The sequence below is a fragment of the Tupaia chinensis genome, unplaced genomic scaffold, assembly GCF_000334495.1.
Source record: "Tupaia chinensis unplaced genomic scaffold, TupChi_1.0 Scaffold143591_1, whole genome shotgun sequence".
NCBI lineage: Eukaryota > Metazoa > Chordata > Mammalia > Scandentia > Tupaiidae > Tupaia > Tupaia belangeri.
Window position 1 is genome coordinate 969,923 of NW_006203437.1, and position 13,387 is coordinate 983,309.

Here is a 13,387-nt window from a genome sequence, read left to right on the forward strand (position 1 = left end):
GGTCTGCCCCAGGACAAGTGTGCTCAGCACAGAGAGACAGAGAGACAGCGAGGAACTGCCCCTGAGGGTGGCCAGGACAGTCCCCTCTTCCGTCCTCTCCTCAGAATTTCAGGCACACACACGCCTGTGATTTTCAAGCTGTGAGTCCGGGACGCAGACCGCAGCCAGCCACGTGGGAGACCGGTGCCTGGGCCCTGCTGGCCCTCCTCCCTTAACTGCCCACAGACACGATTCTTAAGAGTAGGCCACAGCATCTCCCCATCATGGGACTTGAAGGGTAATGCACTGCGGCCCGGACAGCCCGGGGGAGCAGCCCGCCCACATCTGCACCCCTGCCCTGACCGCACGGGAGCCAGCACCCCGGAAAATGGCACAAGGGATTTTAAAGATGAAGTACATTATTATTGCCTCATTTTATACTATAACACGTAGTATTCTTTGTTAGGGCTTTCATCAGAATAGTGATTTGGGGGCCGTGGGTGATGTGGCGAAGGCACTGGGCACTCCTACATGGCCGATCGTGGTTCGAGTCCCGGATCTGGGGGCTCGCTTTCTCATCACCCCCCGCCCCCATTAAAATGAATGAATAAAATTAAATAAATAATTTTAAAACAGTTATTTGTTTTTAAGTTCAACACTGTGGAGGGTGCTAGGCTGAGGTGATCTGTGAAAGCCACTTACTGATCATTACTTTATGACAGGAAATAAAGTAAATTAGCGTTTAAAATGCCAGGAGGACACGAAGAGAAAGCAGCGTAGTCCCCAGGGTCGGAAACAGAACATCTGAGTACCAAGTGCAGGAAGAAGCCAAGAAAAGAAAGCGGGCTGCCGTCCAGGGCAAGGCCGTTTCTCCCGGAAGCTGGCAGCCTCCTGAGCAGCGAACGGGGCCGAGTCCAGGGTGGGAGAGGCAGGGACACTCACCCAGGGGCACGCGGGCCGCGCTGGCGTCCGGGTTGATCCAGAAGGAGAGCCAGGACAACACCACGATGAGCAGGGTCGGGGCGTAGACGCCCATCATGTAGAAGCCCACCTGCCTGCGCAGGGTGAAGATGACCTCCACGCAGGTGTAGTACCCTGTGGAGACAAGGGTCGGTCGGCCACGCACAGCACCAGCCCCGCCCGCCTGCCTGCCTGCGCAGGGTGAAGGTGACCTCCACGCAGGTGTAGTACCCCGCGGAGACAAGGGGTCGGTCGGCCACACGCAGCCCCAGACCACCCCTGACAGCCGAGAGTCCACCAAGGCCCTTCTTTACAGAAATGGGAGGTGTGTGGCGTGGCTCAGAGGGCAACATTCGGGGGCTGCTCACCCACCTCTTTCACAACAGAGAAATGCCCCAGGCAGCTCCACCCTCCTGGTGCCCAGGGATCACGGCCTTCTGCAGAGGACCTGCCACAGGCCCCACTGTCCTGCCCCACTGTCCTGCCCCACTGTCCTGTCCTGTCCCACTGTCCTGTCCCACTGTCCTGCCCACACTCTCCTCGGGGGGCAGGACATGGAAGCAGAGCCAGGGGAACGCTCCTGCCTGCCCGGCATCCATAGGACTTGGAGTTCATGGCCACCTATCACCTAGGGAGGGGGCAGCTGGCACAGCCACTTAGACCGGAAGCCTGTGCACAGTGAGGAAGCGGGGACGCAGTGGGAACCAGGAGGCAGTGTGGTGGGTCAGTGCCTCCCCTCGCTCGCCCACCCTCCTCTCCGGCTCTGCACGGCCCTCCGTGACCCAACGGACCGGGGCGTCTGTGCCGAGACCACAAATCCTAGAGCTGCCACGGCCTCCGCCAGCCCCCAGATTAAGCCCAGGTGTGGGCAGCCTCACCACGGCCTTCCCGCTCTGAGAGAGGGAGTGAGGCCATTACTGTCACTGCACCACTCGGGGAGGGGACCTACAGGTGGCTTTGATGTGTCCACCCTTTCAGTTTCCACCTTTCCCTTGCAATACACTGTCCAGTGCCTGAAATGCTCAGGGTAGAGAATAACGTCGTACCGTTTCCTGTAAGTAGGATAGGCATGAACACCACCAGGTTAAAATAGCTGGTTATCTTCCATTTAAACCACACATAATTATTTTAAAATGTTGAAACAAATAAGTGAATGTACAGTGAGTAAATGAAATAATTATGGGGAAAAGGAAAATGTTACTCCTACTGTGTGTTGCCAGCGTCCCCGCGGCTGCCAGGCCACCGCACAGCATCAGTGCCGGTGCCCGGAGCGCTCACACGGGAGGCTCTTAGTGAGCTCTGAAGAGGAAAGACTGGTGACCGCTCCAACGGAGAAGCCTGCCCTCCCGGCCACGGCCCTGCTGCTCTGAGAACTCAGGTGCTGAAGGCCAGCAGGCCCAGCAGGCCCCGGCCACTTTGAAAATGAGGACAGCCTCTGAGGGGACGCCTGGCCGGCCTGAGTCCCGGGAGGTCTGAGCGAGTGGTTGGAGCAGGACCCAGGCTGGGCAGCCAAGGGCTCAGGACCACGCTCGGGAAGGGCCGGTGAGTCTCCCTGGCTGTGGGGAGGAGGGCCGGCACCTGCCACAGCCGGTGTTTGTAAACGCCAGGGCGCGCGAGCTGAGACGGGCGTGGTGCTCGCTGCCCTCCCCGAGCCACGGCGGCCAGCCAGATAAACTCCCTTCCTCCCTGGCCCTGCGTCTGTCCCCTCGGCCACGAGAGGGGCAGGGGGCTTCGTTCACAGTTAGTGATGGTAGAGCTGAAACACGGCAAACGTCATTCGTGGATTTGGTCCTTCGCGGGTGTGTTTGAGAGCCGATGACGGACATCACCCGGCTTCGCCCCCGAGGGGCCTCTATCGCAGCACGGTAAACACCAAACGTACTTCTCGCAACCAGAAAGAAGTTTTCGTGACATGTGCCCTTCCAATATCATGGCGGAGGTATCTAGCCCCAATGTCTGACCTCTCCAAGTCTTACACAGTTAATCACGTATTTTATTATTATTCAAGTCAACACAGATGCCGTAGTGAAGTCAAACTGCACATCTGCTCCGGAGTAGGGCTGGTCATCGTTACGTATCTGAGTGAGAGCGATGTGGCGGTGCGACGCTGACCGGGCACTGCCGGGCACGGAACAGCTGGCCGACTCCCCACCACCCTGCCCGGGGCCGGGCGGCAGGCTTAATAGGAGATGTTCTGCCTGCCGTGACTACCCGGTAGCTCTCGGGCTGTGCAGAGACAGGCCCCAGAGCCAGCAGCGAGTCCTGGATTTCCTGGGGACACTCATGTGGTGAGACGAATGGGAAGCTCAGAACTTCAACAGGCAGTCACGTTTCCGAGCACAGCGTAGACGCCGGGTTCTGAGCTGTTCAGCTCCCCTCTGGATGAGGTGGCTGCTCGCACAGGGCAGTGGCTGTCACAGTGGTCGACCACGCCATGCAGACTCACCACCCGGCCTCTGTCTAACCAGGCTACCGACGGCCCAAGGGCAACGCTCTCTCAAACTGGTTCACGGGCCGATCAGCACCTTCACTAAGAACTGCCCGGAGGGAGCCCACGAATACATGGTCACAGTGTTCAAATCCAAGCGCTCAGCCCTGGCACGACTGCCGTCAGAGCGGACCTGGGCAGGGCCGAGGAAACCACCCCGGGTGTGAGCGCATGGACACGTGACTGAAGCCTGCCCCCGCCAGGACGACTGGAGGGGGTGCACGTCTGCTGGTAGCTGAGCGCTCAAAACCGTTTGTCAGCAGTGACAGCACCAACCTGAGCTCCAGGAGTCCGTGGCCTGGCATGCTCTCCACCCACTCCCTTCACCCTCCCGGCACAGTCGTGTCCCCGTGCTCGCCCTCACAGCACAGCCGTGTCCCTGCACTCACCCTCCCAGCACAGCCGTGTCCCCGTGTCCCAGGATGCCCCTCACCTGTGCCTTTGTAGTACTTTGTGCAGTTGCCGTACTCGATGTCCTCCTTCTTGATGTCGAACTGCGGCAAGGCGATCTTTTCCAGCTGCACCGGGTCGCCTGACTGCCAGATGAAGCGCAAGTCGTCGGTGGTGTAGCCGACTGCAGGCAAAGCATGAGGACGTCAGCCTGCGGTGGACTGAGTTCGCAGCTCTGCACAGGTTAACCTTCCTCACAGCAAACTAGGACCTTCTTTTTGGGGGGAGAGGTTTTTGCTGTAGGGCGTGTGTGCTTGCCAGACAGACAGAGAGAGACAGAGAGACAGAAAGCGAGACATCACCTCCCAGGAGGGATGGTCACGCTGCAATCCCTTCTCCTCCATTCTCCTCTTGGGATCTTGGGCACGCACACACATGCACCCAGTGTGAGTTTAAGCCCCCAGGTCCAGACACGAACCGCGGTCGACTACATGGGAGTCCAGCGACAGAGCCATTACGCTAACTGCTGGTCCCTACTAGGACCTTCTATATCTAACCGTGGATTAAAGTGCAGACGTGAAAATCTATGGCCACGAGGGGATACTAGCAGGAGGTACGGGCCGCCCTCTCGGAGAAGAGGAAGAGGAGGCACTGACACCGCGGCACGAAGCACCCCAGGGCGCAGGGTCATGCGTTGCCCTCATCCGAATCCTGGTGGCCAGCCATGTGGCCACAAGTAAGCAACGCCCCTCCTCGGTGGGGCCTTCACGGGCACACAACCGGCTACATGGATGTTTTTAGCGAAACGTAAGCACCCAGACACTAAGCTTCTGAAGGAATCTCTGCAAACTTCCTTAAAGGAGTTGCCCCCCAGAGGAGCAGGACGGTTCCCTGAGGGGGTATCGCTACGGCAACACCTGGTCCCGGGACACGCCATGGGCTGCACAACGTGGCTCCCACTGAGGGCTTCACGGCCTGGCACGGTCCCCCACAGAGCTCCACAGAGTGCACTTGTTAAGCAACACTTTGGCCCATGCGGCTGTAGGATTTAAACGTAAAACAGCTGGAGTGTTCATAACAATGCATACTGACACCAAGGCACGCCTACGTAACATAGAAAAGCACATCCGCGTGCTCACGTTTGTCAAACTCCTCTTAAATGCAGAGAGTGGCAAATACTGTTCAAGTTTAGTATCACACCAGTGCATTTTAAACAAACAAGAAGCAATGCAAGAGGACGATGCAGCAAGAACTTGCGAGGGGTTTACGAGGCTGCTATTCCTCACTCTGCAGAAACAGGCCACCGTGTGGCAGTATTTGAGCTAATCATTCCATTACTGTTTGTTTTCCAAGATTTATGTCCTACATTTATTTTGAAAAGGTAAATATCACTCAAGTAAATAAATTTCAGAGATAATCATTTCTCTTAATAAACTTACTATATCTTTCATAAACTGAAAAAAAAACACACACAAATGATCATAGAAAAGGAAAATCCAATTTTTAAAGGACTTTTGCCATAGGGCACATATGTTCACCAGAGAGAGTGAGAGAGATAGAGAGAGAGAGAGGGAGAGAAATCTCCCTGGAGGGGGGGATTAACTGTGCCACATCCCTTCTCCTCCACTCTCCTTTCAGGAGTTTAGGCATGCACACACTTGCACCCAGCATGATTTTCAAGCTGCCTGGTCCCGGACTCAAACCGCAGCATCAGCGGGTGGGGATCCAACACCTTAACCACCATGCCACCTGCTGACCCAGAAAATCCAATTTTGCAAAAAATATTTTCAAATGTTTTTTCTTTGCATCCATAGACAACGAATGCTTAGCTGGATTTACAGAATATTTTCCAAAGTTCTTAAATTTTCCTCTATGAAAACATGGCTTTAACGTTGGAAAAGCTACTAAAATTAGGGCCTGAGTGCATCACTCAGTGGAGTATGGCTGGCAGTCAGCATGACGTGGAGAGTCCGCCGGTCCCTGGAGCCCCAGGAGACGGGCCATGGCCCTGGACGAAGTGCTCACGCAGAAGGGCCACGGTCCCTACCGACCATTCCATGGCTCTCTGCGGCCACAGGCTTTGCCACCGTGACGTCAGGTGTGACTGGAATGCCTTGCCTAGACATGGGAGCCTCTCGTTCCTATGGTTACTGCCTTCCATTCCCATGGTTACCACCTCCTGTTCCTGTGTTTACCAACTGCGGGTCCTGTGGTAACTACCTCCTGTTCCCGTGGTCACCACCTGCCATTCCTGTGGTCAGTCACCGCCTCCCGTGCCCGTGGTCACCACCAGTTACTCACAGCTCTCCAGCTGCATCTTGCAGCGCTGCGTGTCCATGGGGAACAGCGTCAGGTCCAAGGGGCAGGACAGGGTGATGGACAGCCTAAGGAGAAGAGGGTGTGGGTCACCTTGCGTGCTCCCCTGCGTCCCACCCGAGGAGGAAGGCGCGGCACGGGTGCTGACTACAGAGGGTACCGCATGCTGACGAGGACGTCTCCATCCCGAAAGATGAAGAGGAGGATGTTCTCCTGCGTGACGTCGTGGAAATTCGCACTCTTCTCATTCGCGAAAAATAAGTCGGGCTTCCACAAACACTTGTACATGGTGGGATCCACTGTCAGTGCGTCGGAGCCCCGGAAGTCACTGGGGAGCTTCAGCCGGGGGTCGTTCCACTTCTGCCTCAGGAAGATGTTGACTCTGTAGTCCTGGGGGGACACGGAGCACGTGTGTGACTGCAGTCCTGGGGAACACGGATTACGTGTGTGACTGCAGTCCTGGGGGACACGGATTATGTGTGTGACTGCAGTCCTGGGGGAACATGGATATGTGTGTGTGACTGCAGTCCTGGGAACATGTAACACGTGTGTGACTCTGCCATCCTAGGGGAACACGGATTACGTGTGTGACTGCAGTCCTGGGGAACTTGTAACGCGTGTGTGACTCTGCCATCCTAGGGGAACACGGATTACGTGTGTGACTGCAGTCCTGGGGAACACAGATGTGAAAATGTGTGACTCTGCATTCCTGGGGGAACACGGATGTGTGAGGAACACGGACATGTGTGTGTGTGACTCTGCTGTGCTGGGCAAACACAGACGTGTGAGTGAGTGACTCTGGAGTCCCGGGGGAATGCGGATCTGTGCGTGTGTGACTGCAGTCCCAGGGGAACATGGATGTGCAAGTGTGTGACTACGCTCCTTAAAGAACGTGCTCCTCCCAGAGTGGAGAGAGCTTTGGTACTGGCAGCACACGTGGACAAGGACCACGGCAGCTCGCTTTCCGACCACGAGCCCCACAGAAGCACAGCCACCACCCTGGGAGCCCGTGTCCCCAGACACCCCGACTCTCACCAGCCCCGACGCCTGCATGTGGCTGATAGCTCTCCCTTACACGAACACGGCTTCCCCCGCCTGCGGGGCCCTACCACAGAAGCACAAGAACTGCTGTTGCCATCATTCTCCTCGACAAAACACAACCTAGAGTAAAGTTTAGCTCGGAGTGGGGCCAGCAGACGGTGCGGCAGTGTGGGTGCTGGACTGCCAGAGCCGACTGCAATGCAAGTCCCAGGCCTGGGGGGCTTGAAAATCACACTGGGCCCATGCGTGTGTATACCCAAAACCCCAAAAGGAGAATGGGAGGGAAGGGGCTGCAGAGCGACCATCCTTAGGGGGTGGTTTCTCACTTTGCCTTTTACTGTCTCTCTCTGGCAAGTGCATGTGCCCTACAGCAAAACAAAACAAAACAAAACAAAACAAAAAGCAAATGTCATCAAGAGTGGACAAGAAGCAAAAGAAATACTTACATTTGTCTTTACTAAGTGGCAAACTACACAAGTAAAGTACTGCAGTTTTATACACACAGAGACACAGAGATGCAGGGCTTCGAAAAAGCCATGGAGTGTGTGTATCATGAACAAGAAAACATGGGTGGATTTCAGGATTTTTTGTATCAAAATAAACTCTTACTTTAATTTCATTTCTCCAAGAACACTCGGAAGCGTCTGTAGAGGTCCAGAAAGTCCCTGAGGTCCAGAACAGCCGTCCACGGCTGCTCCCATGCATGATAGCATCTGAGAGACCCAGGTTCAGAACAGAACAGCCCAGAGGAGACACAAAGCTCATAGCTGTTATTGGTAGGAAGGTATGTTTAAATGCACGTGTGGTTGAAGATCATACTTCACGTCTATCTACTCTAACAGTTACATTTTCTAAGCTTTGTAGAATTGAGTTACATGAAGACACGGGGATTCTAAGATGCGAAGCTAGCAATGTGGCCAGGGCCTTGGTACACCCATGCCACCAGTACAGTCGGATTCTGCCGCAGATCGAGGTGCCTGTGTATCCGTCAAACTCAGCCTCGAGGCTTTGTGTTAACTTCACATGCTGAGCTCAGAACATGTACAAAAGTGTCCAAGGCAGAAATTATTTCCAATAACCTAACTGTCCACCCAGAGCCTCCCGGAACGATCAGGATGAATTAGAGTATAACCTCAGATGGAAAAAAGGGAGCGTACGTCATCCCAGGTAAGAACGAGGCCTAGCGTGTCTCCAGGCAGCAGCCACGTGTGCCTCAGGCCTCTGACACCCTAATGCATGAGCCAGAGCAGTGAGACTGGAAGAGCAGGACTGTCACGTGATCTGGTTCCCCACCGAGATTCTGCTCTGTGAGTAACGGGACAGCAGAGAAATGCTCACAGGCTATGTACTGAGCAGCAGCGACGGCCGCCTTCATCCACCTGCCTCTTACAGCTACTCCACACCTGATGGTCAAAAGCTCTAACACAAATAAATCCTTTTTTATAATTTTTAGAGAGAGGTTTTTGTTATAGGGCCTTCGCGCTTGCCAGAGAGACAGAGAGAAGCAGAGAGGCAGAGAGTGAGGAACCATCCCGCAGGGGGAATGGCCATGCTGCAATCACTTCTCCTCCCAGGTCTTGGACACACACGCACCCCGCGTTGGGTTTTAAGCAGCTGCATGCGGAACTCGAACTGCAGTCGACTATGTGGGAGTCCGGAGATGTAAGCATTTACACCTTCTGCTGGTCCCAGTACAAATAAATTCTTAAAAAACCAAGTGTGTACAGTTCTGGAGTGAAGCAGTAAGCCACAGACCACATGCCAGTATGCCACTCAGTCCCACCACCAGAAAGAAGAGAGATGCACAACCGATGAACAAGGCCCACACTGGGAGTGGAGGAGGCAACAGCCCAGGAATGGGAGGCAGGCACTGTGTGCTCACATGAGCACATACACACAAGGGCCTACCCGGTGGCTCGTCACCTGACTGCTGGAGATGCTGGAAAGAAGCTCAAGCATGTCCTAGTCTAGGCCCTGCTCCTCGCAGGCCTCGCAGATGCAGCATGGCCTCCCACATGCCCTGCCGGCTCCATGCAGGCAAGCCTGGCCCTCAGCTAAAGAAGGAAGTAGGTCCCAGCATTTTCTAGCAAAACACCAGCTGTACTCCCGAAGCCCCGCAATGGGGAACAGCACGTCCCCTCGCTGTGAGCACCCTCAACGCTGTTCCCAACCGTCTGCTCGAAGCTTCCTGAGAGGGATGAGCCGAGATGACTGCTGACCTGCAATCGCGTTCACGAGGGATTATCTGAGTACTTCTCTGCTGCTGTGTTCCATCACGGTAGAGCATCGGAGAAGCACATCTTCAAACCGATACATGCAGGTGTGTTTGCAGCCCCGGGGGTCAGGCTGATGTGACAAACAACCAGCTCAGGTGTCAGTATCTTTCACAGACGTGCTGGTCCCAGATAATGGTTCATTGTCCTCACATGCAAAGACAGGTTTGCTCGCTCTTCGCTTACTCAGGGTCTCCCCTGCTACACCGCCTCACTGCCCTGTCTCTAGACGGGTGTCTGTCAGTGGTGCAGGCTCCTCTCCGTGAGCGCCGTGTACAGGCGTGTCTGCTCCTGGAGGCTGTGCTGGGAAACACTCTGTGGGCGCCCTCACGGGCTCCCACCTTTCTCTCCGTCTGTGATGAAGGCATAGAACGTTAACCCTACGGTCAAGGCGTCATCAGTCCCTCTCTCACTCCCTGGTGCGACCATCACTGTGAGGCCCGTGAGCATTTAGTCCGGTTTCAATTGTTTCATTGTATTATTATTTAATAACTGTAATATAAATTACACATGCACACATGCGCACACATAGAATTCCTTTCCAGGAATATAGCTGGATGATAAATAAATTAAAAATAATAGAGAGATTGTCTTATTCTTTTAAAAATTATTTATTAAGAATTATTTATTATTATTATTATTTTAAATTTTGCTATAGGGCAATGTGCTCACCAGACAGAGACAGAGAGAGAGGAAAAGTGAGAAAGCAAGCTGCCAGGTGCGGGGCTCAATCCCTGTCTGCCACATGGGAGTCCAGCACCCTAACCACCACGCCACCTGCTGGCCCGGAGATCATCTTATTCTTGAGGAGAGTCTTTCAGCACTGTTTGGGTGTGGCTCCCAACCAATTTTTCCAGAATAGCTTCCAGAATCACCATGCTTTGTTCTGGCCCAAGATCAGGCTTCTTGCTGTAACGGAATGTTAAAGTATAGAGTGTGACTAAGCCCCAGTGGTGTCCTCTATCTAGGGCAGAACAACCTCCCTCTGGCAATGTATGCTGGTTTGCTTCTCAGTTATTAATTTCCAAAGACATTACATAAATATTTTATGATAATATTTAAGATATTATCTGGCAGAAATGAAAGCAATGCTAATCTTTAATTCACTTCAGCATGTTTTGCATAAACAAAATGTTAGCCACCAAATAGAATGTTTTTCATGTTTTTGCCAAAGGGCACATGCACTCTCCTTAGAGACAGGGAGACAGTGAGAAGAAAAGCAAGACGCCATCTCTTAGGGAGGATGGCCACACCACAATCCCTCCTCCTCATTCTCCCTCTGGAATTTGGGGCACGCATGCACACGTGCCCGGCTTCCAAGCCCTTCTCAGCAGTGGTTGGCTTCTAGGTCATGAGTCAGAGCACAATGGGACATGCACTGTTACACTTTCTTCTGGGGCCAGCAGGCGTGGTGGTCAGGGCACCGGACTCCCGCTTGGCTACCTGCAGTTTGGGTCCCAGATCTGGAGGCTTGAAAATCCATCAGCACGTGTGTGTCAGTGCCCAGAAACCCAGGAGAATGGAGAAGGGACTCCAGCGTAGCCATTCCCCTGGGGGGCAGTTTCTCACTTTCCCTCCCATTGACTCTCTCTGGTGAGCACAGAAGTCCTATGGCAAAAACCTTTAAAAAAAAAAAAAAAAGTTTCTGGGACCAGCAGGTGGTGTGGTGGTTAAGGTGCTGGACATTCCCACATGGCTGACCATGGTTCAGATCCTGAACCTGGTGGCTTGCTTTCTCACTTTCCCTCTCTCTCTCTGCATGTGTCTCTCTGGTCAAATTAAAATAAATGAATAAAATTAAATCATTGTTTTAAAAAAAAGTTTCTTTCCTTTGTGAGTGAGAGAGACAGAGCAAGCAAGAGAGAAAGAGCGATCGCTCTCAGGTCGTGACCCACCCGTGCCCTAGTTGGTCCCTCCTTGGCACACGTGAGCCCGGGGTAAGGGAGGTCTCCAGGCACGGCCCGGAGACCTTCCCACCAGGTCAGCCTCACGGTGTGGCGTCCTGCCCTGCGGTGCCCTGGCCCCTCCACAGTGGACATAAAAAAGTTTCTGGGACCAGCAGGTGGTGTGGTGGTTAAGGTGCTGGACATTCCCACATGGCTGACCATGGTTCAGATCCTGAACCTGGTGGCTTGCTTTCTCACTTTCCCTCTCTCTCTCTGCATGTGTCTCTCTGGTCAAATTAAAATAAATGAATAAAATTAAATCATTGTTTTAAAAAAAAGTTTCTTTCCTTTGTGAGTGAGAGAGACAGAGCAAGCAAGAGAGAAAGAGCGATCGCTCTCAGGTCGTGACCCACCCGTGCCCTAGTTGGTCCCTCCTTGGCACACGTGAGCCCGGGGTAAGGGAGGTCTCCAGGCACGGCCCGGAGACCTTCCCACCAGGTCAGCCTCACGGTGTGGCGTCCTGCCCTGCGGTGCCCTGGCCCCTCCACAGTGGACATTTCAGCATCTTCATCAGGTTGCGTCTCTGCGAGCTCAACACTGCCTACATTTCAGGGCTCTATCAGGATTTTTTCAATGACTAAAAACTCCCCATCGGAGTCACGTTCTGTTAAGCATCACCAGAACCAGAGCCTGCCCACCTCGCTGCGCTCACAGTCACGCTCCACGTGTCCGTCCTGGTCATCATGTCTCGTTACCCCGTTACGAGGCCACCGGAGGCTTCCCACGAGCGCTGTAGCTACGTGCTGTCACACTCTCACAGCTGCAGTGAGCACACAGACCTCTGCTGTTTGAAACTCACAATTGAATAGTTTGGATTCAACATTCATGAAAAGATAAAAGCTTGTTAGTACACTTTGGTTAGTGTTTTATGAGCATCTCCAAATAACAGCTAGTTAGCAGCAGCTCGACTGTCCCACCCTGACATCACTGTCTTGGAACCTACTTATTTTCATTTTCAATCGCTTAGCCGGATGATCAGGCTCTGCCGTTTGCTCTGCAGTGAAGGGTCCCAGGAGGCAGACTTCCTTGATTTAAATGGTTTACGTGCTCGGGACAGACTATTCATCATTCGCCCGAGTTCAGTTAGTCATTATTTAGAAAGTGGGCATTCTCCAAAAATGTAGTACCAGTTAACATTCAGATTAAACTGCTGCTTCGAGGCAATACCCGATTTCACACCAAGACATTATGATGGGTTTGGTTTCAGTCCTCACCCGGTACTGCCGAGAACGGTGCACCGTGTTCCACATCTCTAGAGTAGCTTGTCTTCTTACTTGCCATATTTTACCTAATCTCACACAGACATTCTTGAGTTCATTGTTTCTTTACATCATGATTAAAAGAAGCGATGCCCCAGTGTCGGGGTGTTCTACGTTCTAGTCAGTTCTATTAGGACGCCTGCCGGAGGCCTGGTTCTCGGGGCACACTGTGCCTTCAGCGAGGCTGGAGCATCCATTAACACAATGCTTATAAAAGTGTGCAGGTTATATTTTAGCATGTTCTCTCAAAATGCCGTTTATTAAAGGTTATAAAATACTGTCCCCACCCCGAGAGAGAGCCGGCATTTCCGGCCTCTGCCAACAGTCTGTGCTCACCGGGGTGCTGCCGGGGTGCAGTGTCACCCTGGGCTGCGACTCCCACGAGCAGTGTCTTAGTCCCTCCTACTGCTGGAACGAGACCCTCGCGCTGGGCTATTTACAGAGAACGGGACTTGCTCGGGGTTATGGAGGCCGGATGCCCGGGATCCAGGCACCGGCAGGTTTGGTGTCTGCTGAGGGCTGGTTCCCAGTGGACGGCATTTTATGTGTGTTTTCTTTTGACAAAATGGGCCCTCAGGCTCCCTCAGACCTCTACCGGGGCACCCCTTCCTCCGTGAGGCCTCATGTCTCAATGGCCTCCTGGTGCCCCCCCAGCACTGCGGAATCAGTGGCTAGAGTTGAGCACGTGGCACCTGGGGAGGCAGAGCACCCGACCCCACGGGTGGACAGGAATGC

At 53.7% G+C, this 13,387-nt stretch overlaps 1 protein-coding gene across 3 annotated transcripts in view; it reads right to left on the reverse strand.

The window, feature by feature from the left end:
• Positions 1–13,387, reverse strand: part of GLRB (glycine receptor beta) — a 49,884-nt gene that overhangs the window by 7,288 nt on the left and 29,209 nt on the right. For 2 of the 3 annotated variants that reach the window (XM_006164189.3, XM_027766566.1), the window contains exons 5-8: positions 6,294–6,523; positions 6,119–6,201; positions 3,861–4,001; positions 922–1,074 (exon numbers count right to left, since the gene is read on the reverse strand). In XM_006164189.3, the coding sequence (XP_006164251.1) occupies positions 922–1,074; positions 3,861–4,001; positions 6,119–6,201; positions 6,294–6,523 (607 nt within the window). Of the gene's footprint in view, positions 1–921; positions 1,075–3,860; positions 4,002–6,118; positions 6,202–6,293; positions 6,524–7,168; positions 7,243–13,387 lie in introns of those variants that run through there. The other variant, XM_027766567.1, reaches the window with a different exon arrangement.